The sequence below is a fragment of the Piliocolobus tephrosceles genome, chromosome 15, assembly GCF_002776525.5.
Source record: "Piliocolobus tephrosceles isolate RC106 chromosome 15, ASM277652v3, whole genome shotgun sequence".
Lineage (NCBI taxonomy): Eukaryota > Metazoa > Chordata > Mammalia > Primates > Cercopithecidae > Piliocolobus > Piliocolobus tephrosceles.
The window spans coordinates 65,686,940-65,709,943 of NC_045448.1; the positions used below are offsets into that span (position 1 = coordinate 65,686,940).

The following is a 23,004-nucleotide window of genomic DNA, read 5'->3' on the forward strand; positions in this document are numbered from 1 at the left end:
ACTCCTGAGCTCAAACAATCGGCCCACCTTGGCCTCAAAAATGCTGAGTTTACAGGTGTTAGCCACTGTGGCTGGCCGTAAACAGATATATTAAAATGACTATAAATATCTAAATGATGACAAACTAGAATTTACAGGCTTAACGATGAAAATAACTTATTTGAAAGGGAAATACAGCTTAATATTAAACTGCAACTCAGGCAAACCCAGCTGCTTTGGAATATGCAATTTAAATGTACTACAAAACCTGGTTTTGAAATTTGATAGTTTTTTTTTTTTTTTTTTTTTTTTTGAGACAAAGTCTTGTTCTGTCATCCAGGCTGGAGTACAATGGCACGATCTCGGCTCACTGCAACCTCTGCCTCCTGGGCTCAAGTGATTCTCCTGTCTCAGCCTCCCAAGTGACTGCTAGGATTACAGACACGCGGCCCCACGCCTGGCTAATTTTTTTTTGTTGTTTGTTTTTGTTTGGTTGTTGTTGTTGTTGTTGTTGTTTATTTGAGACGGAGTCTCGCTCTGTCACCCAGGCTGGAGTGCAGTGGCCGGATCTCAGCTCACTGCAAGCTCCGCCTCCCAGGTTTACGACATTCTCCTGCCTCAGCCTCCCCAATAGCTGGGATTACAGGTGCCCGCCACCTCGCCCGGCTAGGTTTTTTTTTGTATTTTTTAGTAGAGACGGGGTTTCACCGTGTTAGCCAGGATGGTCTCGATCTCCTGACCTCATGATCCGCCCGTCTCGGCCTCCCAAAGTGCTGGGATTACAGGCTTGAGCCACCGTGCCCGGCCTAATTTTTGTATTTTTAGTAGCGATGGGTTTTTGCCATGTTGGCCAGCCTGGTCTCTAACTCCTGACCTCAGGTGATCCACCAGCCTTGGCCTCCCAAAGTGCGGTGATTACAGGCGTGAGCCACTGCACTCGGCTTGAAATTTGATAAAATTTTGGCTTATGAATAAGATGACCTACTGTTACTACTAGACATGTCAAAATGTTATTAAATATACTCATTTTCTTATCCACAGTCATATTTAGAGGAGGAAAGTTTTCATTTAAAAGTATTTCACGGCAATATGACTAGAGATTTTTTTTAAACTAGTATCATTTTTTTCTCTTGCAGATATCACCCACCCAGCACTTCTAATGGCACTGAATCAAAATGTTTACACGTAAGTTATCTCCTAATTAGCTATGATTTCATATTAGAGTTGAGATTTAACATTTGCCAAAAGAAAAACAATTCCAATTGTGAATGTTTTGCTTCTGTCCTTTGATAGAAAGGACAGTTTCTGATTAAAAATAATCATAACAAAAAAACAGTTACGGCCCCTGGACCACATGCTTCACACTGTCCCACATTGTTCCCTCCATCGCCCTGCCCTCTCTCATAGCTAATCTTCAGATACTCATTCTCATACTAAGATCCTCCTACAGATGATCCTATTCAAATCCTTTTTTTCTGAACCACATCCTCCACAGGCAGAGACCCCCAAATCCCACTTTTAGCAATTCTGATGGACAAGTTCTAATTACCAGGCCATATTCCTGTTAACAACACCAAGAACACAATATGAGCCAAGCAACTCCCGATTCCCTACAAACTCTTGCCTATATGTTAGGGTCTTGGCTATTTGATCAGTTATTTAGTTGATAATAAATACAACCAGAATCCCTTGAAAGCAAATGTAAAACTTATTACTAATGTTCTATTTATTACAGGAAAACAAATGTCTTTTAAGTGATTCACATTTATATTTGAGAGTGGACAAAGTTTTCTGCCATAAAATTAATACTGATGGCTTATATGCGAAGTAGTAAATGAATGAATCTTACATTAATCGAATAATGACTTCCTACTTGGTCACTGTAACACAATCTCCTCTTGGAACTTACCTGATCTGTCACATCATACACAACTATGATGCCATGGGCTCCTCTGTAATAACTGGAGGTGATTGTTCGAAATCTTTCCTGGCCTGCTGTGTCCCACTATTACAAAACAATCAAGAAATCCAAACAATTCCATTAAAATAAAGTTGGGGAAAAGTGGGGGGGGGGGGAATAGTTTAGTTTTCATAACTGTGGAGATTATCAGGATGTGATATAGAAACATTAGTCCTCAACTCATACCACTAAATTGCACAGTAATAAGTACCTGAAAGTCCAGAAAAGAAGGTAGTACCTACAACTGAGCTTATGATAATACTAAAATTACAAGCTGTTGAGAGCAGGAAGTATGTCATACTTTTCACATTCCCTACCGCCTTTAGCACCGTGTTTAGGAATGTCACTGGCCTAAAGCCCTTGAACACAGAACTCTTCCATGTAAGACAAACTCACTTGCTTGCACATTCTACCATGATTAAATTAGCACTGGTGGGACCTAATTCAAGTAACTACCAGTCAAGACAGAACTTTAATTATCCCAAGCAGGTATCTTTTTCTTCCCCCTCTCAAGCAGGGTTTCAGATCTGTCATCCGGGCTGAGTGCAGTGGCATGATCATGGCTCACTGCAGCCTCAACCTCCCCAGCTCAAGCAATCCTCCCACCTGAGCCTCCTGAGGAGCTGGGACTATAGGCACATGACACCACACTCGGCTAATTTTTTCTTTTTTGTAGAGACGGAGTTTTGCTATATTGCCCAGGCTGGTCTCAAATTCCTGGACTCAAGCAATTCTCCTGACTTATTCTCCCAAAGTGCTGGCATTACTGGCACGAGCCACCATGCCTGGCCAGGTGTTGTCTTCATCCTAGAGAAAACAATGTAAGGAAGATGATTCCAAACACTTTTATAAAATGTATTTTAAGAGCAACTTAACTGCATTTCAACTAGTTAGGCTCAAATTCCAAAAACAAATGCTAACATTATTGCATTATAGTTCTGGGTTTAAAAAAACTGTTGGGGTCGAGTGCAGTGGCTCAAGCCTGTAAGCCCAGCACTTTGAGAGGCCGAGACGGGCGAATCACGAGGTCAGGAGATTGAGACCATCCTAGCTAACACGGTGAAACCCCATCTCTACTAAAAAACACAAAAAACTAGCCAGGCGAGGTGGCGGGCACCTATAGTCCCAGCTACTCGGGAGGCTGAGGCAGGAGAATGGCGTAAATTTGGGAGGCGGAGCTTGCAGTGAGCTGAGATCCGGCCACTGCACTCCAGCCTGGGCGACAGAGCGAAACTCCGTCTCAAAAAAAAAGAGAAAACTGTTAGCCAGGTGCAGTGGCTCATGCCTGTAATCCCAGCACTTTGGGAGGCCAAAGCAGGAGGATCGTTTGAGGCCAGAAGTTGGAAACCAACCTATGCAACACAGCAAGACCCTGTCTCAACTAAATTTAAAAAATTAGTTGCGCAAGGTGGTGCACACCTGTAGTTGCAGCTATTTAGGAGGACTGCTTACGCCCAGGAGTTTGTGGTTACAGTGAGCTATTATTTTGCCACTGCGCTCCAGCCTAGGGGACAGAGGGAGACCCTATCTCTTAAAAAACAAAACAAAAAAAGTTAAAAATATCTAGACGCAAACTCAATTTTTAGATGTAAAAAGCTTTGGTTTGGTTTTTTTTTGTTTTTGTTTTTGTTTTTGAGAGAGTCTCGCTCTGTCTCCCAGGCTAGAGTGCAATGGTGTGATCTTGGCTCACTACAACATCCGCCTCCCAGGTTTAAGTGATTCTCCTGCCTCAGCCTCCCGAACAGCTGGGATTACAGGCACCCACCACTACGCCCGGCTAATTTTTGTATTTTTAGTAGAGACGGGATTTCCCCATGTTGGCCAGGCTGGTGTCGAACTCCAGACCTCATGTGATCCACCTGCCTTGACCTCCCAAAGTGTTGGGATTACAGTTGTGAGCCACCCTGCCCAGACAAAACCTTGGTTTTAACAAGGGGAATGATCGTGGACTGAGCCTCACTAAGGTTTTAAATGACAAAACTTAAAAAAAAAAGTTCAGTAGTATTCAGTGAAATCGCTTTCTTTTCCTGATCCAGCCAACATGGAGCTAAAAACAAGTTGCAATTTTGGGTAAACTGGAAGAGGAGCTGGGTATTAAGGAATTAATGTCGGTTCTATTTGATGTGGTAACAAAATAAAGATGCATACTGAAGCATTTTGGAGTAAAATATCAAATGTCTATAATATACTATTAGAATAAGACAAATAATATAAAAATGTCAATAATTGTTAATCTAAAAAAGCAAATAAACAAAAATACAAATCACCACAGCTTTATTTCCTTTTCTGTCCAAATTACTAAGCCTGGGAGCTCAGAAGACTAGTTAGACAGTAATCAATAAAGAGGCTCAAGGCCAGGCACGGTGGCTCACACCTGTAATCTCAGCACTTCGGGAGGCCAAGGCAGGCAGATCACTTGAGCTTAGGAATTTGAGACCAGCCTGGGCATTGCTGGTCTCGTGACATGGCGAAACCTCGTCTCTTACTAGAAAACCCAAAAATTAGCCAGGTATGGTGGTGTGTGCCTGTGGTCACAGCTACTTGGGAGGCTGAGGCAGGAGAATCACTTGAGCCCAGGAGGCAGAGGTTGCAGTGAGCTGAGATCATGCCACTGCACTCTGGGCAACAGAGACAGACGCTGTCTCAATAAAAGAAGAAAAAAAGAGGCTCAAAGTCTTTCAGTTTATCCTTGGAGGAAGCATGAACTCTAGAATCAAGCCACCCTGACTTCAAAACATCAAATCTAGGTTCCTGGTTATTTAATATTAGGGAGAGTCACCTAACAGTTTCTTCATCTGTAAATGCTAGATAGTATTCACCTTGTACAACAGCTGAAGGGGTTTAAAATGAACTAATGTTTATAAAATGTGCCTGACTATAGAAGCTGCTCAATAAAATAATTTCCTTTTCTTTCTTGCTCACCAACCCCTTTCACAAAGATAGAAGGAAAAACTGTTGTTTTTTGACTGAAAGTCAACAAGAAGTGATAGCTGACTAAAGTAAGCAATAGCATCCAAACAGTAAAATTTCCTTTTTTTTTTTTTAAATGGAGGTATTGCTATGTTGCCCAGGCAGATCTTGAACTCCTGGGCTCAAGTGTTCCTCCTGCCTCAGCCTCCTAAATAACTGGGACTACAGGCACTGATACGGTTTGGCTCTGTGTCCCCACCCAAATCTCATCTCAAGTTATAATCCCCACTTGTTGACTGAGGGAAGTGATTGGATTATGGCGACGGTTTCTCCCATTCGAGTGATAGTGAATGAATTCTCACAAGATCTGATGGTCTCAAAAGGGGCTGAAGTATCCTTCGCTTCCTTCACACACTCTCTTGCCTCCTGCCATGTAAGACGTGCCTGCTTCCCTTTCTTTCATGGTAAGTTTCCTGAGGCCTCCCCAGCCATGCAGAACTGAGTCAATTAAACCTTTTTTTTAATAAATCACTGAGTTTTGGTCAGTTCCTTGTGGCAGTGTGAGAACAGAATAATACATGCACCATGCCTGGCAGAAAGAGTAAAATTTCTGATGTTTCCTCGCTACTCTGAAAACTTTCCTGACTCTAAATCCTAACAGTACTAGCAGTACTTTCCTTCATATGTAATTCGCATTACCCCTCATAATCAGAGTAACTTTTTCCCATGTTCGTCTCTCCCACTGTCTGCCTCCTAATGGGCTATGTTTTATTCACCTCTGTAACCTTGCCTGGTGGAATGTAGACATTTTCATAAAGCCTCTTGAATGAACAATCACAGAAAGAGGCTTTCCATGGTGTACAACTGGACTCAGTACCTGCCCTACCTTGCTGAATGTTTTGTAATCTAACAAAACTCAGTTAAAGACCCAGATGTCACACCTGAACAGGAAAAGCTAAAAGGAAAAGATAATTAAAATATAAATCAACAGAATCAAGATTTTGAAAAGATCTAGAAAACTTGAAGGATTACTGAAGCCAAGCAAGAGGAAAAGATAGGATTAAAAGTAAAATCTTGTGTTTAGATTTTTGGTTTTTTTTTTTTTTTTTTTTTTTTTTTTGAGATGGAGTCTCTCTCTGTCGCCAGGCTGGAGTGCAATGGCACGATCTTGGCTCACTGCAATCTCCGCCTCCCGGGTTCAAGCGATTCCCCTGCCATAGCCTCCCGAGTAGCTGAGATTATAGGCACGAACCACCATGCCCAGCTAATTTTTTTGTATTTTTAGTAGAGACAGGGCTTCACTATGTTGGCCAGGTGGGTAATGAACTCCTGACCCCATGATCTGCGCGCCTCGTCCTCCCAAAGTGCTGGGATTATAGGCATGAGCCACCGCGCCTGGCCTGTTTAGATTTTTAAAACACCAGTCACAGAAGTGTAAAGTAAGACCCTCTTTTTTTTTTTTTTTTTTTTGAAACAGGGTCTCGCTCTGTTGCCCAGGCTTGAGTGCAAATGGCATGACTTTGGCTCACTGCAACCTCCATTTCCAGGCTCAAGCAATCCTCCCACCTTAACCTCTTGAGTACCTTGGACTACAGGGACACACCACCATGCCTGGCTGAATTTTGTGTTTTTGGTAGAGACAGGATTTCGCCATGTTGCCCATACTGGTGTTGAACTCATGAACTCAAGTGATCTGCCTGCCTGGGCCTCCCAAAGTACTGGGATTACAGGGGTGAGCAACTGCACGCGGCCAAGACCCCTCTTTTAATTAAAAACAAGCAAATCAAAAACCTTAAGACCCAAACCAGAAATAATATGGCTACTGAAACAACAAATGGTTATGTCTTTGATTAATAATAAGAAAGGGCCATGAGCCTTTGAAGTTCAAGAGAGAAATTCACTCAGGCTCCAAATTAAGACAGGATTTACCTCATACTTGATTTAAGAAATCAAATTTAATAAAAGGCATTTATAAAATGTAAGAATAACCCAAACTGCACAAGGTTCTGAAAATATCATTACAGGAAAGAATGAGGAACTTCAGAGGTAGAAGAAAGGTGGTGATAAGATCAATCTGAAGGGCAGGCTTGCCAATAAAAGAGGAATTAATCTGATTCAGGCAGCTCCACAAGGCAGAGGAATAAGAAGAGACAGAAGTAAAAGGAAACAGGCTTAAGCTCAATATAAAGAATTAACATGTCTCTAAAAGAATCATGCAGTGAGCTGAGATAGTGCCACTGCACTCCAGCCTGGGAGACAAAGTGAGATTTTGTCTCAAAAAAAAAAAAAAGGAATCGCTAGGAATAAATAAGAAAAATAACTGGCAACTAGAGGTTTTGTGGTTTTTTTCCGTATATTTTGCAGAGATTAGGTTTCGCCATGTTGCTCAGGCTGGTCTTAGACCTCCTGAGCTCAGGCAATCTGCCGACCTTGGCCTCCCAAAGTGCTAGGACTATAAGCGTGAACCACGACACCTGGACAGCCACTGCGCCCAGCCTTATTTTGTTTTTGAGACAAGGTCTCACTCTGTCCCCAAAGCTGGGGTGCAATGGTGCAATCTTGCCTCACTGCAGTCTTCTGGGCTCAAATGTTCCTCCCACCTCAGTCTCCTGGGGAGTTAGGACTACAGGCATGGACCACCACACCTGGCTTTTTTTTTTTTTAGTAGAGATGGAGTCTCTATGTTGACCAGGTTGGTCACAGGAGCTATGTTTACTCCTGGCCTCAAGTGACTCTCTGACCTAGCCCTCCCAAAGTGCTGGGATTACAGGTGTGAGCCAACATGCCTGGCCAAAGTTATATATAAAATGGAACTAGCTACTTCGAAAAAATGGTAAGCTTCTTAAAAATGTTCAAAAAGCCAGGCGTGGTGGCTCACGCCTATAATCCCAGCACTTTGGGAGGCCAAGATGGGTGGATCACTTGAGGTAAGGAGTTTGAGACCAGCCTGGCCAACATGGCAAAACCCCATCTCTATGAAAAATACAAAACTTATCCGAAGGCCGGGCACAGTGGCTCATGCCTGTAATCCCAGCACTTTGGGAAGCTGAGGCAGGCAGATCATGAGGTCAGGAGTTCGAGACCAGCCTAACCAACATGGTGAAACCCTGTCTCTACTAAAAATACAAAAAATTAGCAGGGCGTGGTGGTGCACACCCATAATCCCAGCTACTCAGGAGGCTGAGGCAAAAGAATCACTTGAACCTGGGAGAAGGAGGTTGCAGTGAGCCGAGATCACACCACTATACTCCAGCCTGGGCGACACAGCAAGGCTCCGTCTCAAAAAAAAAAAAAATTGTCCGGGCATGGTGGTACACATATGTAATCCCAGCTATTAGGGAGGCTGAGGCAGGAGAATCACTTGAACCCAGGAGGCGGAGGTTGCAGTGAGCTGAAATCATGCCACTGCACTCCAGCCGGGGAGACAGAGCAATACTATATCTCAAAAAATAAAAAAACAAACACAAACAAAATGTTCAAAATGAGGCCTTCAGGCATGGAAAAGAAATTCCTATTAAAGATGAAAGACAGGCCGGGCGCGGTGGCTCAAGTCTGTAATCCCAGCACTTTGGGAGGCCGAGACGGGCGGATCACGAGGTCAGGAGATCGAGACCATCCTGGCTAACATGGTGAAACCCTGTCTCTACTAAAAAAAATACAAAAAACTAGCCGGGTGACGTGGCGGGCGCCTGTAGTCCCAGCTACTCGGGAGGCTGAGGCAGGAGAATGGCCCAAACCCGGGAGGCGGAGCTTGCAGTGAGCTGAGATCCGGCCACTGCACTCCAGCCTGGGCGACAGAGCAAGACTCCGTCTCAAAAAAAAAAAAAAAAAAGATGAAAGACAAAGAGTGTCCTATAAGATCCCCTCCAGCCACAGGAAAGTAACAAAATATGAATGTTTCACACACAAATACACACCCAAATCTTATGAATGCCAATGATCACACATAATACAATTATTCCATACCAGTACTTTAAAGTACAGTTTTGGGTAGATCTTTATGTACTCTTCATGGTGCCAAATAAAAAGTTGACAATGTACTTATATAGCGGGAAAAAATATGGAGGGTAATTTGTTCACTGAAAGTATTTCAAGCTATTTCTGAAAACAAAATCCTTGCAAGTCCTAACTTGACACATCAAGTGTATTTACTTATATCAATACCCACATCCACCTATCTTTTGTAACGTACCTTCTTTTCCTCATCAGAATCATATAAGGAAAAGAAGCAACTTAACCTATCAAACACCCATTTATCTGGGCATGTCATAGTATCTATATACTGCCCAAAAGTTTACAAAGGGCTTTCACATGTATTGTCACATACATAAAGCTATTAGATCTGGTTCTCACAGCTACCTTATAAATCAGTAAATCAGGTGTCATCACACTCACTTTAGAAACGAAACTGGGTCTCAGGGTTCGGCCTTTTCCCCCAAGACACAAACCCATGATTCTCTATCAAGTAAACACGAGATCCAAGACAACAAATCTAAGTCTTCTGACTCCTAATACAGGACTCCTTCCAGTTCCATGTGTCATCAGTTCCATGAAAAGGGGCAGTCACTTGTTTCCTATGTTTATATAGCCTACTTCTTGCTAATAGCCTACTCTGAAAACTACTGAGAGATTTATTTTTTAAAAGACCACAGATATGTCCACACTGACAGGACTCAGACCCATACTGAAGAGGCACAACTGAACTATTATACCTGCCTATATTTAATTGGGGGCTGAGGGTATAAAGATGGATAAGGGGGATAGGATGGCATAGACACACAAAATATTGAAGACAGAGCTTCGGTCACTTGGTTCTACCAGTAACTGTAGGCAAGTCATTAAATCTTTCAGCATTTATTTTTTTGAGCAGTAAAATGAACAGGTTACAAAAACTAAGTTCCTTTCCAACAAAATTCTGTGTTTCTACAGAGTTGGTACACACTATCTAATAAAAATACTTAAAACAGAACTACATAAGTACTTCCCTTCAACTGAGCCACATATGAAGAATCTCTTCCTAGGGTTCCTTTAATGTTCCATGCACTTAGCACAGTAAAAGACAAACAAAAATGGTATGTAACATTTGCACTGTAGGACAAGGTAAACTTGAACTTAGATTTCCACTGATAAAAGATGAGGACCAAGTTTGACTTAAAACATGAGTTTCTCTGCTTCATGAACAGAAAATTCAGTGAGGCTTAAGTAATCTTGAAAACATTATTTTTAATCTAAATAATTCTTATTCTACTATTCTATCTTAAGTACATGATTCTTAAGACATTTTACATTCAATTGTTCGCATATTAAATATGCACAAAATAATAATTACAAATTTGCCAAAATAAATTCCAAAAAAATTACTAGCCAAAAGTCACTTACTATTTGAAGCTTGATTGTTTTCCCGTCTAACTCTATAGTTCTTATTTTGAAATCCACACCAATTGTGCTGATGTAGCTTTCTGTATATGTATCATCCTGAAGGGGGAAATAATTAACAATTAAATGTATTGTTCAGTGGAGCAGATGCAAATCTAAGTTAAAAAAAAAAAAAACTGTTGTTCAAGAGTAAATAAAAAAATCATGTTTACTTTTATCTACAGTCCAAGTTTATGAATGAAATGTATAAAGTATAACATGCTGACAACAGTCACTCCATCCACTTTCAGTACTTTCTTCATATTCTGATTACAAACCACTACTTAATTGTAGTTTCTTCTTTCCTTAAGATCTCTACAATAGCCATTCTTTATTTTTTCCAAACATCATCTCTTGCCAAATTCTTTACATACATCATATAGAAAAACATTTTATATTTTCAATGATCATGAATAATTTTTCTAATCACTAATCAGCAAAACTCTTGTGACCCACCTACCCAATTTATTCACCACAAAACAACAATCATTTCACTCCACTATTTTTTTTTTTTTTTGAGACGGAGTCTCGCTCTGTCACCCAGGCTGGAGTGCTGTGGCCGGATCTCAGCTCACTGCAAGCTCCGCCTCCTGGGTTCACGCCATTCTCCTGCCTCAGCCTCCCGGGTAGCTGGGACTACAGGCGCCGCCACGTCGCCAGGCTAGTTTTTTTTTGTAGTTTTTAGTAGAGACGGGGTTTCACGTGTTAGCCAGGATGGTCTTGATCTCCTGACCTCGTGATCCGCCCGTCTCGGCCTCCCAAAGTGCTGGGATTACAGGCTTGAGCCACCGCGCCCGGCCTTCACTCCACTATTATGGACTTTTTCTTAGAAGTCAATCTTGCTTCCTAATGATTTTTTTTTTTTTTTTTTTTTTTTTTAGACATAATGCACATAAAAGTCACCTTTCTGAAGTGGACAATTCAGTGGTTCCTATACATTCACAAGGTTGCGAGCTACAACCATGAATGCCAGGATATTTTCACTCCAGAAAGAACCCTGTACCCGCTCCAGAAAGAACCCGTCTTCACACCCTGGCAACCACTGATCTACTTTCTGTCTCTTTAGATTTGCCAATTTTGGACATTTTGTATAAATGGAATCATAAAATATCTGGCCCTCTGTGTCTGCCTTCCTTCATTTAGCAGAACATTTTCAAGGTTCATCCATGTTATACCATGTAACAGTACTTCATTACTTCATTCTTTTTTTTTTTTTTTTTTTTTTTTTTGAGGCAGGGTGTTGCTCTGTTGCCCAGGCTGGAGTGCACTGTCATGATCTCAGCTTACTGCGACTTCTGTCTCCCAGGTTCAAGTGATCCTCATGACTCAGCCACCTGAGTAGTTGGGACTACAGGCATGCATCACCACACCTGCCTAATTTATGTATGTTTAGTAGAGATGGGGTTTGTGATGATGGTCAGGCTGGTCTCAAACTCCTGGCCTCAAGTGATCCCCCTGCCTCAGCCTCTCAAAGTGCTGGGATTACAGGTGTGAGCCACCATGCCTGGCCCATTTTATTGGCTGAATAATATTACATGTACAAATATACCACATTTTATCTATTCATAAATTGATTTGGGTTGTTTCCACTTTTTGGCTATTATGAATAATGCAGCTATGAACATTTGTGTACAAGCTTTCCTGTGAATGTATGTTTCCTGTCAATTTTTTAACCCAATGTTAAACTTTTAAAATTGTAACTGCTTCTCGCAAGTACTTGCCATGAAATTTTATTAAGAATGGAATAAAAATATTTCTTGTGAAAAGATATATGAATGAACAGACCAGGCTATCATCATGTGAGCCACAAAGCACCACCTAAGAAGTATTCTGTCAACAAAGATGGACCTTAATCCAATCAAGTCTAATGAGAACAGCACTGCCAAACAGAACCTTCTGTACAATGGAAAGGTTCTATAAGCTGTGCTAGCCAATATGGCAGCCATTAGCCCTATGCGGCTTGTGAAACAAGAAACTAAATTTTTGATTGTTTTCCCCTTAACGGGACATGATCTCAATGTCTCCCAAGCTAGAGTACAATCACAGTTCACTGAAGCCTTGAACTCCTGCACTCAAGCAATCCTCCCACCTTGGCCTCCCAAAGTGCTGGGATTACAGGTGTGAGCCACCAAACTTTCTCAGTTTTAATAATTTAAATTTAAATAGCTACAAAGAGCTAGTAGTCACTCTAAGGATAGTGCAGTTCTAGGTCTTCTAATTACAGAAAGAGGGATAAACGAATAAGCATAAGGACATCACAAGGAAGCAAAATAACAAATCAAAAATACTGGACAATCTACAGGACAAGTGCTCCAGTTTCTGCAAAAAGTCAATGGCATAAAAAAATACATAAATAAAGGCCGGGCGCGGTGCCTCACGCCTGTAATCCCAGCACTTTGGGAGACCAAGGCGGGCGGATCACAAGGTCAGGAGATCGAGACCATCCTGGCTAACATGGTAAAACCCCATTTCTACTAAAAATACAAAAAATTAGCCGGGTGTGCTGACAGGCGACTATAGGCCCAGCTACTTGGGAGCCTGAGGCAGAAGAATGGCATGAACCCGGGAGGCGGAGCTTGCAGTGAGCCGAAATCACACCACTGCACTCCAGCCTGGGTGACAGAGCGAGACTTCATCTCCAAAAAAAAAATATATATATATATATATATATATATACACGTGTGTGTGTGTGTGTATATGGTAAGTTATAAAACTCTAGATTAAAAGACTAAGCAACAAAACAACCAATGGAAAATATATTTTATAGGTTGATAATGGCAATGTCATTTTACAAAAAACATTTTTAGAAATATGGGCGGGGCATGGTGGCTCACGCCTGTAATACCAGCACTTTGGGAGGCTGAGGTGAGTGGATTACAAGGACAGGAGTTCGAGATCAGCCTGGCCAAGATGGTGAAACCCCATCTCTACTAAAAATACAAAAAATTAGCTGGGTGTGGTGGCGGGTGCCTGTAATCCCAGCTACTCAGGAGGCTGAGGCAGGAGAATCACTTGAACCCAGGAGGTGGAGGTTGCAGTGAGCCGAGATCGTGCCACTGTACTCCAGCCTGGACGACAGAACTAGACTCCATCTCACAAAAAAAAAAAAGAAAGAAAGAAATACTGAATTCTTATAAATCCCTAAATGACCTTAACTCCCATGCCTCTGAGCCGTTACTATTACTTCTGCCCAAAAGCCTCAGTTATCTCTTTCTACATAACCCTACTTACTCCCCAGCACCAAGGTCATATGGCATTTATTCATCTGATTTTGAGCTCAGCCAATACTGACTGCCCAATTTCTTCAACTCCTCAGCCAATAGATTCTTCCCTCTGTGCCCCCAAAACTTATTGCACATTTCTTTATTATAGTCCTCACCACAACTGTCTCTATTAATATTTTGAGGATATAGGGATCAGCATTTAAAAAATACTTTCCAGGTATCCTACTATGTAGGCAGTACCGGAAAACCTCTGACTTCAAGCAATGGGCATCCCAGACAGGGTTTTCCTTGAAGCACAAACACCTCAGGCTACAGCTAGATTCTTCCCACCTACTGAGTGTTGCTTAAGAATTATTCTTAATTTTAATATTTGCCAATTTAATAAAAATTAAATGATAACCTAATTTTAACTAAAAGTCCTTTAATTACAAAGTTGAGCTTTTTTTTTCATGTTTATTGGCAATTTGTATTACTACTTTTTTTTTTTTTTTGAGACAGAGTTTCACTCTTGTTGCCCAGGTTGGAGTGCAATGGTGCAATCTCAGCTCACCACAACCTCCACTTCCCGGGTTCAAGCAATTCTCCTGCCTCAGCCTCCAGAGTAGCTGGGATTACAGGCATACGCCACCACACCCAGCCAATTTTGTATTTTTAGTAGACACGGGGTTTCTCCATGTTGGTCAGGCTGGTCTCGAACTCCTGACCTCAGGTGATCCACCAGCCTCAGCCTCCCAAAATGCTGGGATTACAGGCATGAGCCACTGCACCCAACTGGCAATTTGTATTACTTCTTTTTTCAACTGACTGCTGATGTATTTGCCACTGACTTTCATTAGGACAAATATTCTTTTCTTATTGATGTGCAAATGTGCTTTACATATTGAGAATACCAATCTTCATATATATTTATTTGCTAGTGCCATCAGTTTTCTAACATTTTTGTGCCCACGACAAATTAATTTTAATACAATCAAATGTAGCAGTGATTTCTTTCTTTGATTTTTTCTTATTTTAAAAAATACCTTCACACACCAAGATTAAAGAGCCACCTATGTTTTATTCTAGTACTTCATGGTTTTATTTTTAACTGTTTTATAAAAAGAATTAATAACCTTCATTAATATCGGCACTCATCAGAAAAGTCGTATGTATTTAGGATACTGTCAAGCGGTAAACTGTAAGTTTTTTCAAATTCTAATTTTCCATTGTAAACTTAAATTTTATTTCAGCCAACAAATGCTTGCAGCTACTTCCCTTGAAATGACTATCACAGTTCATCTGAGAAAATATGTCAAATAGCGAATTCTGTACAATTCTAATCTGTCTGTTAGCTGTTCTTTCAAGTTAAAAAAAAAAAAAAAAAAAAGGTCGGACGTGGTGGCTCACGCCTGTAATCCCAGCACTTTGGGAGGCTGAGGCAGTCAGATCACCTGAGGCCAGGAGTTCGATATCAGCCTGGCCAACATGGTAAAACCCCATCTCTACTAAAAATACAAAAACTAGCTGGCCTTGGTGCCTATAATCCCAGCTGCTTGGGAGGCTGAGGTAGAAGAACTGCTTGAACCCGGAAGGCGGAGAGGTTGCAGTGAGCCAAGAGCGCACCATTGGACTCCAGCCTGGGCAACAAAGCAATATTCCATCTCAAAAAAAAAAAAAAAAAAAAAAAATGGTGTTCCATGGAAAAAAATAAAGCAGTTAGCTCAACTTACAACTCAAAAAACTATAAATGCTTTTCTTTTTTCCAAAATAACCAACACACTAGCCAGTATGCAGTAAGAAGTGCTTTCTCCAGCACTTTGGGAGACTGAGACATGTGGATCGCTTGAGCTCAGAAGTTCGAGACCAGCCTGGGCAACGAAGTGAGACTCTGTCGCTACAAAAAATACAAAAATTAGCTAGGCATGATGGCGCATGCCTGTGGTACCAGCCACTTGGGAGGCTGAGGTGGGAGAATGGTTTAAGCCTGGGAGCCAGAGACCATGCCACTGTACTCTTGCCTTGGAGACAGAGTCAGACTCTGTCTCAAAAAAAAAAAAATGTTTTATGTGAACTTCCCATTTCATCACAAATATTTTTAAAGGAATACTCATGGATCAACATTTTTCAAAAATTAATAATTTTAACTGTTTTGTCAAGGACATTCTTCAATAAAAATGGCAGGGTTTGTTGTTGTTCCTGTGAGTGCACAGAGGTAAAGAATGCCATCACTATGAGTACAATCTGGAGCTTAGCACTGCCTTGATGTGTACCAAGCCACCAGCAATTTTACCCACATTGCTTTTGTACTACCAGAGCCACTGTCATCACTGAAAAAGGCAAACATCTTTTATTTTCGTATTATTACCAAGTAAATATTTCCTTACAAATACTAATGTCTTAGTATTAGGATATTTTGACCTCATGGGCTACTGGAGAGGGTCTTGGTAACCCCCAGGAGTCTTTGGTCCATGTTCTGAGAAACAACGATCTAGACAGTAAGAAGTGAAACGTGCTAATTTATATATATACACACACACATATATATATATGGTTTTTTTTTTTTTTTTTTTTTTTTGAGAGAGTCTCGCTCTGTCGCCAAGCTGGAGTGCAGCGGCGCAATCTCGGCTCACTGCAACCTCCGCCTCCTGGGTTCAAGTGATTCTCCTGCCTCAGCCTCCCAAGTAGCTGGGACTATAGGCATGTGCCCCCATGCCCAGCTAATTTTTTGTATTTTTAGTAGAGATGGGGTTTCACACCATGTTGGCCAGGATGGTCTCGATCTCTTGACCTTGTGATCTGCCCACCTCGGCCTCCCAAAGTGCTGGGATTATAGGCGTGAGCCACCACGCCTGCCCAGGAAACATGCTAAATGTAAAGGTAGTTGATAAAGACTATGAAGGACACTGTGAATTCTGCTAAGTCTGAAGTCCTTTATCTGTCAGCTTCAGCATTTAGAACATTTAGAACTATGCCACTGGCCAACAAAGTTTGTCCAGGACTCTACTTTTTAACTTTTTTTTTTTTTTTTTTTTTTTTTCAGAGACAGAGTTGTGCTATGTTGCCCAGGTTGGTCTCAAACTCCTGGCCTCAAGTGATCCTTCCACCCCCAGCATCCTGAGTAGCTGAGATTGCAGGCATGAGCCACTGCACCACCTGGCTCTGCGTTTTCTTTTTATTCTACCAAAGTTTAACTTTAAGATTTATTTTCATCAAGTCACTTTCAACACAGGCCAACAACTACCCCTTTAACTTGGTGCCTATATTGGAACGACTGTTTGACTCTGACCAAAAATATTAGACATTCTGACTTTAAAACCATACTTCACTGAATTTAAGAGCAACAATATTTTTTTATTTAACAGTCCAAGATACCACTGGGGATGTATATTTGGAGTCCTTAAATATATAAATTCTGGAATAATTAACTTATTCTGAATAAAACTTTAATTTTTTTTGTCTACCTAGAAAACACACATAGCATTAAGTGTACCATTAATTGTAAAGGCATTTCAATTTCAACTTACTGCAAACCTAAGAAGAAGGCAAGACTTTCCAACCCCAGAGTCGCCAATCAGAAGTAACTTGAATAAATAATCACTGCAAAAAGAAAAAGAAAATGATGTTAATAAAAAGCACACTGCATTATTGTAAGCTATAAACAACAAAAACACAGCTACAAATAACAACTCACTGTGAAAACTACATCTCCTATAAAGCCCATGCATGGCTTAAGCCAAAACTGCGAACAGCTGCAGCCCTTCTGACAGATCACTAAACATGACAGAATATGTAAAAAGTAGGCAATGCCACCTATGATCTCTAACATCAGTGAACTTCCACTTAAAAGGAAAGAAGGAAAAGAAAAGTAAGTGATATGCACTCTTGGACTGCCCAAGATCCTTAAAACATTCTAAATAAATCCCACTGCTCTGCAGTATTAGATTACAGAAAGGTAACTTGTCATTGTTTTTACCCATGAAATATTAGTCTCTCCTTCAAATTCTAAGATCAGGCCAGGCGCAGTGGCTCACACCTGTAATCCCAACACTTTGGGAGGCCAAAGCAGGCAGTTCACTTGAGGTCAGGAGTTCAAGACCAGTCTGACCAACACAGTGAAACCCTGTCTCTATTAAAAATACAAAAATTAGCCAGGCATGGTGGTGGGTGCCTGTAATCCCAGCTACTCAGGAGGCTGAGGCAGAAGAACTGTTTGAACCCAGGAGGCAAAGGTTGCAGTAAACCGAGATTGCACCACTGCACTCCAGCTCCAGCCTGGGCAATAAGAATGAAACTGTCTCAAAATGAGAAAAAAAAAAAAAAATTCCAAGATCAAATAATTTCATAGCACTCCTTCAATGAAGGGGTTTACATGATTCTTCTCTAGCATCCAGCTTGAATTCTCCCCTCAAAACAATGTTCATTTAACTTCTGAAAGCCCTTATTATATTTTAAACTAGAAATGTGGTAAATTCACAGGCTGTTTAAGTGCAAAACTTGACCAACATTCTACACTTGTATTAAAGCATTTTTCAGAACCATTGAAATGAAAACCAGGCTTTTTTTTTTTTTTTTTTTTTTTGAGACGGAGTCTTGCTCTGTCACCAGGCTGGAGTACAGTGGCGCAATCTTGGCTCACTGCAACCTCTGCCTCCCTGGTTCAAGTGATTCCTCTACCTCAGCCTCCCAAGTAGCTGAGAATACAGGCATGCACCACCATGCACAGCTAATTTTTGTATTTTTAGTAGAAACGGGATTTCACCATGTTGGCCAGGACGGTCTCAATCTCCTGACCTCATGATCTGCCCGCCTCAGTCTCCCAAAGTCCTGAGATTACAGGTGTGAGCCACCGCGCCCGGCAATAAAACAAGGCTCGCTTTATGTATCTCTAACATTGCCAGGCCTAAGTCAAAAACTATCCCCAGAGATTCCTTCATGGAACTAAGACAACGTATTATTCATCCATGGTCTCCAAGGAAATCCCTCATAGATCCTTTCCAACTCAGACCAGTTCTATGCATTCTTTTAAGTAATTTCAAAAGGACAAAAACCTTAGAATTTACATATTGTTTTTGGAGAAGATACACGTGATTTTGTACTTGCCCTTTTTGATTTACTTTTCAAAAAATGCTGAAGTGAAAACCACGTCACAATTTAGATTAAAATTATGTACATATAAACAAGATATAAAACTTTTTATTTTTTTCATTTTAATTGTACTGCCAAAAAGAGAGGATATAAAACTTCCATAAGTGATTATCTTTGTGAATATTTAACTATTACGTAGGTTTACATAATGATATGCATTACTTAAAACATTGTTTTGGTTTTAGCAAACTACCATATTACACTTATTATTATACTTATTGTCTTTAATTATCAGCAGCAAAACAGAAGTCAGAGAAGAAAACAAAAAGCTTATAAACAAGTAAATCAGAAGAGGGGACTGAAGCACAGAATGAACTAGACATCCTTTCCAGTTTGAGATTTTAAAATTTTTAAAAAGAGGGCCGGGCGCGGTGGCTCAAGCCTGTAATCCCAGCACTTTGGGAGGCCGAGACGGGCGGATCACGAGGTCAGGAGATCGAGACCATCCTGGCTAACACGGTGAAACCCCGTCTCTACTAAAAACTACAAAAAACTAGCCGGGCGAGGTAGCGGCGCCTGTAGTCCCAGCTAATGGGAGGCTGAGGCAGGAGAATGGCGTGAACCCGGGAGGCGGAGCTTGCAGTGAGCTGAGATCCGGCCACAGCACTCCAGCCTGGGCCACAGAGCCAGACTCCGTCTCAAAAAAAAAAAAAAAAAAAATTTTTTTTAAAGATCGCTATTGTAAAATACTATCCTTAATAAATGATACCTAATACCATCAATTTGTACGTGGCAATTCAGCTGGCTGACTGACTTTACTACTATTGATAAGGTTCCTTCTTAATTAAACCAAATATTCTTTTTTCTTTTTTTTGAGACAGAGTCTTGCTCTGTTGCTCAGGCTAATGTTTGCATTTTTAGTAAAGACAGGGTTTCACCATGTTGGTCAGGCTGGTCTCCAACTCCTGACCTCAAGTGATCTACCCACCTTGGCCTCCCAAAGTGCTGGGATTACAGGTGTGAGCCACTGTGCCCGGCCCCAAATATTCTTTTGTTGTTTGTTTTGAGACAAGAGTCTCACTCTGTCGCCCAGGCTGGAGTACACTGAAGCAATCTCAAGTCACTGCAGCCTCCACCTCCCAGGTTCAAGCAATTCTCCTGCATCATCCTCTGAAGTAGCTGGGATTACAGGCATGTGCTACCACGCCCAGCTAATTTTTGTATTTCTAGTAAAGACAGGAATTTCACCATGTTGGCCAGGCTGGTCTCAAACTCCTGACCTTAGGTAATCCGCCCACCTCAGCCTCCCAAAGTGCTGGGATTACAGGCGTGAGCCACCGCGCCCAGCACCAAATATTCTTAAGAATACTAAACACCGAACATTAACAATGAGTATATGTTAAGAATTTACATGTATTAAGACAGCAAGACTATCACAGCATTGATACTACCATAGTAGGTTGGTTTTTGGGGGGATGTTGTTATTACAGAGTCTCACTCTGTCGCCCAGACTGGAGTGCAGTGGCTCAATCTCCCCTCACTGCAACCTCTGTCTCCAGGGTTCAAGTGATTCTCAGGCCTCAGCCTCCTGAGTAGCTGGGATTTAGCAGGGAGGTTTTTAAACAAGTTTCTGTTTTTTTGTTTTTTTGGTTTTTTTTGAGGCGGAGTCTTGCTCTATCGCCCCAGCTGGAGTACAGTGGCCGGATCTCAGCTCACTGCAAGCTCCGCCTCCCGGGTTTACGCCATTCTCCTGCCTCAGCCTCCCGAGTAGCTGAGACTACAGGCGCCTGCCACCTCGCCCAGCTAGTTTTTGTATTTTTAGTAGAGACAGGGTTTCACTGTGTTAGCCAGGATGGTCTCGATCTCCTGACCTCGTGATCCGCCCGTCTCGGCCTCCCAAAGTGCTGGGATTACAGGCTTGAGCCACCGCACCCGGCCTTAACAAGTTTCAACACAACAACTGGACTTAACGTACCAATCTCCCTGAGCACCATGCCAGGCATCCAGTAAACACTCAAAAACATTCTCTGAATTCGCCTTACTGGACCCAGTTACAGTAAAGGACTGTACTGGGCCTCAGATGTTGTCTGAAGTATCACCTTAAAGATCAACAACTCAGGCCAGGCGTAGTGGCTCACGCCTGAGGTCAGAAGTTCCAGACCAGCCTGGCCAACATGGTGAAACCCCGTCTCTACTAAAAATACTAAAATTAGCCAGGCGTGGTGGTGGGCAGCTTTAATCCCAGCTACTCGGGAGGCTGACCCATGAGAATTGCCTGAACTCAGGAGGTGGAGGTTGCAGTGAGCTCAGCCTGGGCAAAAGAGGAGTTTCAAAAAAAAATTCAACAACTCTATTTCAGAGCAACCATCAAGCTTTAAAAAACATGAACGGGCCCAGGTGCAGTGGATCACCAGAGGTCAGGAGTTTGAGATCAGCCTGGCCAACACAGCGAAACCCGCCTCTACTAAAAATACAAAAATCAGCTGGGTGTGGTGGCGGGCACCTGTAATCCCAGCTACTCGGGAGGCTGAGGCAGGAGAATCACTTGAACCTGGGAGGCAGAGGTTGTAGTGCGCTGAGATCACGCACTCCAGCCTGGGCAACAAGAGCAAAACTCCATCTCAAAAAAAAAAAAAAAAAGAAAGAAACATGAAGTCTTCCTAATTGCATTACAAGTTACATTATGGATTCAAGAAATTAATAGTCAATTTTTTTTAAATTGCCTTTTTCAACCATTACATTCTTTTTAAGTTTTACAAATACCACGCTGTTATTTTTAAATATTATGGCTGGGTGCAGTGGCTCAGTGAGCCTGTAATCCCAGCACTTTGGGAGGCTGAAGCAGATGGATCACCTGAGGTTGGGAGTTCCAGACCAGCCTGGCCAACGTGGTGCAATCCCATCTCTACTAAAAATACAAAATTAGCCAGGCATGGTGGCACATGCCTGTAATCCCAGCTACTCGGGAGGCAGAGGCAGAAGAATAGTTTGAACCCGGGAGGCGGAGGTTGCAGTGAGCCAAGATCACACCATTGTACTCCAGCCTGGACAATAAGAGCGAAACTCCATCTCAAAAAAACAAACAAAAAAAAACATTATTTATGAGTTTCTAATAATGTAAGGTTTAAATTAAAGCCACTATAAATAATATGAAGAGTTGAGTGCTCTGTATAAGACAATCTTTACAAAAGACTACTGGTTCTCTCGCAAACCATTTATTTACTAGCATGACAACAGTCACATGAGAAAGGCAAATAAAATCAAACCCACAAACTTCCCCACCTCCTCTTATCAAAGACATACACCGAAATAGTGTGATCAGTGACATGTTAACTTGCATTGGGACTTTTTTTTTTTTTCGGTTGAGACGGAGTCTCACTCTGTCGCCCAGGCTGGAGTGCAGTGGCCGGATCTCAGCTCACTGCAAGCTCCGCCTCCCAAATTTACGCCATTCTCCTGCCTCAGCCTCCCGAGTAGCTGGGACTACACGCGCCCGCCACCTCGCCTGGCTAGTTTTTTTTTGTATTTTTAGTAGAGACGGGGTTTCACCGTGTTAGCCAGGATGGTCTCGATCTCCTGACCTCGTGATCCGCCCGTCTCGGCCTCCCAAAGTGCTGGGATTACAGGCTTGAGCCACCGCGCCCGGCCTCATTGGGACATTTTAAATCACCTACTACAGAAGTAGTTTATTTCTCAACTGTAAATACACTGAATATTCGTGAAAATTCATTGCTCTGAGTTTGCTTTAAAATGTCTCTATAATTTACAAACCACCACACAGTAAAAATGTTGATAGAAAATATGCAAATATAAAATTAGAGAGCACAAGGACAAAAGTTTGGTACAAAGAGCCAAGACTAATTTAGCAAATGGTAAGACTTTAAATGTATTTATTCTTCATTCCTCATGAATTTGGATCAAGTTTTCATCCTACAATAATATAATTTTGGCTTAAGTGAAAAAAACTAAATTATGCTAGTTTAGAAACCTATAAAGATTTGGCTGGGTGCGGTGGCTCACACCTGTAATCCCAGCACTTTGGGAGGCCGAGGCGGGTGGATCACCTGAGGTCAGGAGTTCAAGACCAGCCTGACCAACATGGTGAAACCCCGTCTCTACTAAAAAAAAAAAAAAATACAAAAATTAGCTCAGCGTGGTGCCAGATGGCTGTAATCCTAGCTACTTGGGTGGCTGAGGCAGGAGAATCACTTGGACCCAGGAGGCGGAGGTTGCAGTGAGCCGAGATTGCGTCATTCCACTCTAGCCTGGGCGACAGAGCAAGACTCCATCTCAAAAAAAAAGAAGAAGAAAAAGAAACCTTTGAAGATTTACAATTGTCACCCTCCTAAATTATTCTAGTAAATCCCATCCACTGTTTCCAATTCAGAACTTCCTCTAGCTTTTTGTACTTCTAATCTACTATAACTTCATTATTTTCTACCCTCAAGAAGT

General features: G+C 41.7%; 1 protein-coding gene across 1 annotated transcript in view; it reads right to left on the bottom strand.

Moving 5' to 3' along the window:
- RAB1A (RAB1A, member RAS oncogene family) overlaps positions 1-23,004 on the bottom strand; it is a 47,642-nt gene that overhangs the window by 2,607 nt on the left and 22,031 nt on the right. Inside the window, exons 2-4 of the mRNA XM_023224096.1 lie at positions 16,992-17,064; positions 10,229-10,324; positions 1,889-1,984 (exon numbers count right to left, since the gene is read on the bottom strand). Of these exons, the coding sequence (XP_023079864.1) occupies positions 1,889-1,984; positions 10,229-10,324; positions 16,992-17,064 (265 nt within the window). The remainder of the gene's footprint in view (positions 1-1,888; positions 1,985-10,228; positions 10,325-16,991; positions 17,065-23,004) is intronic.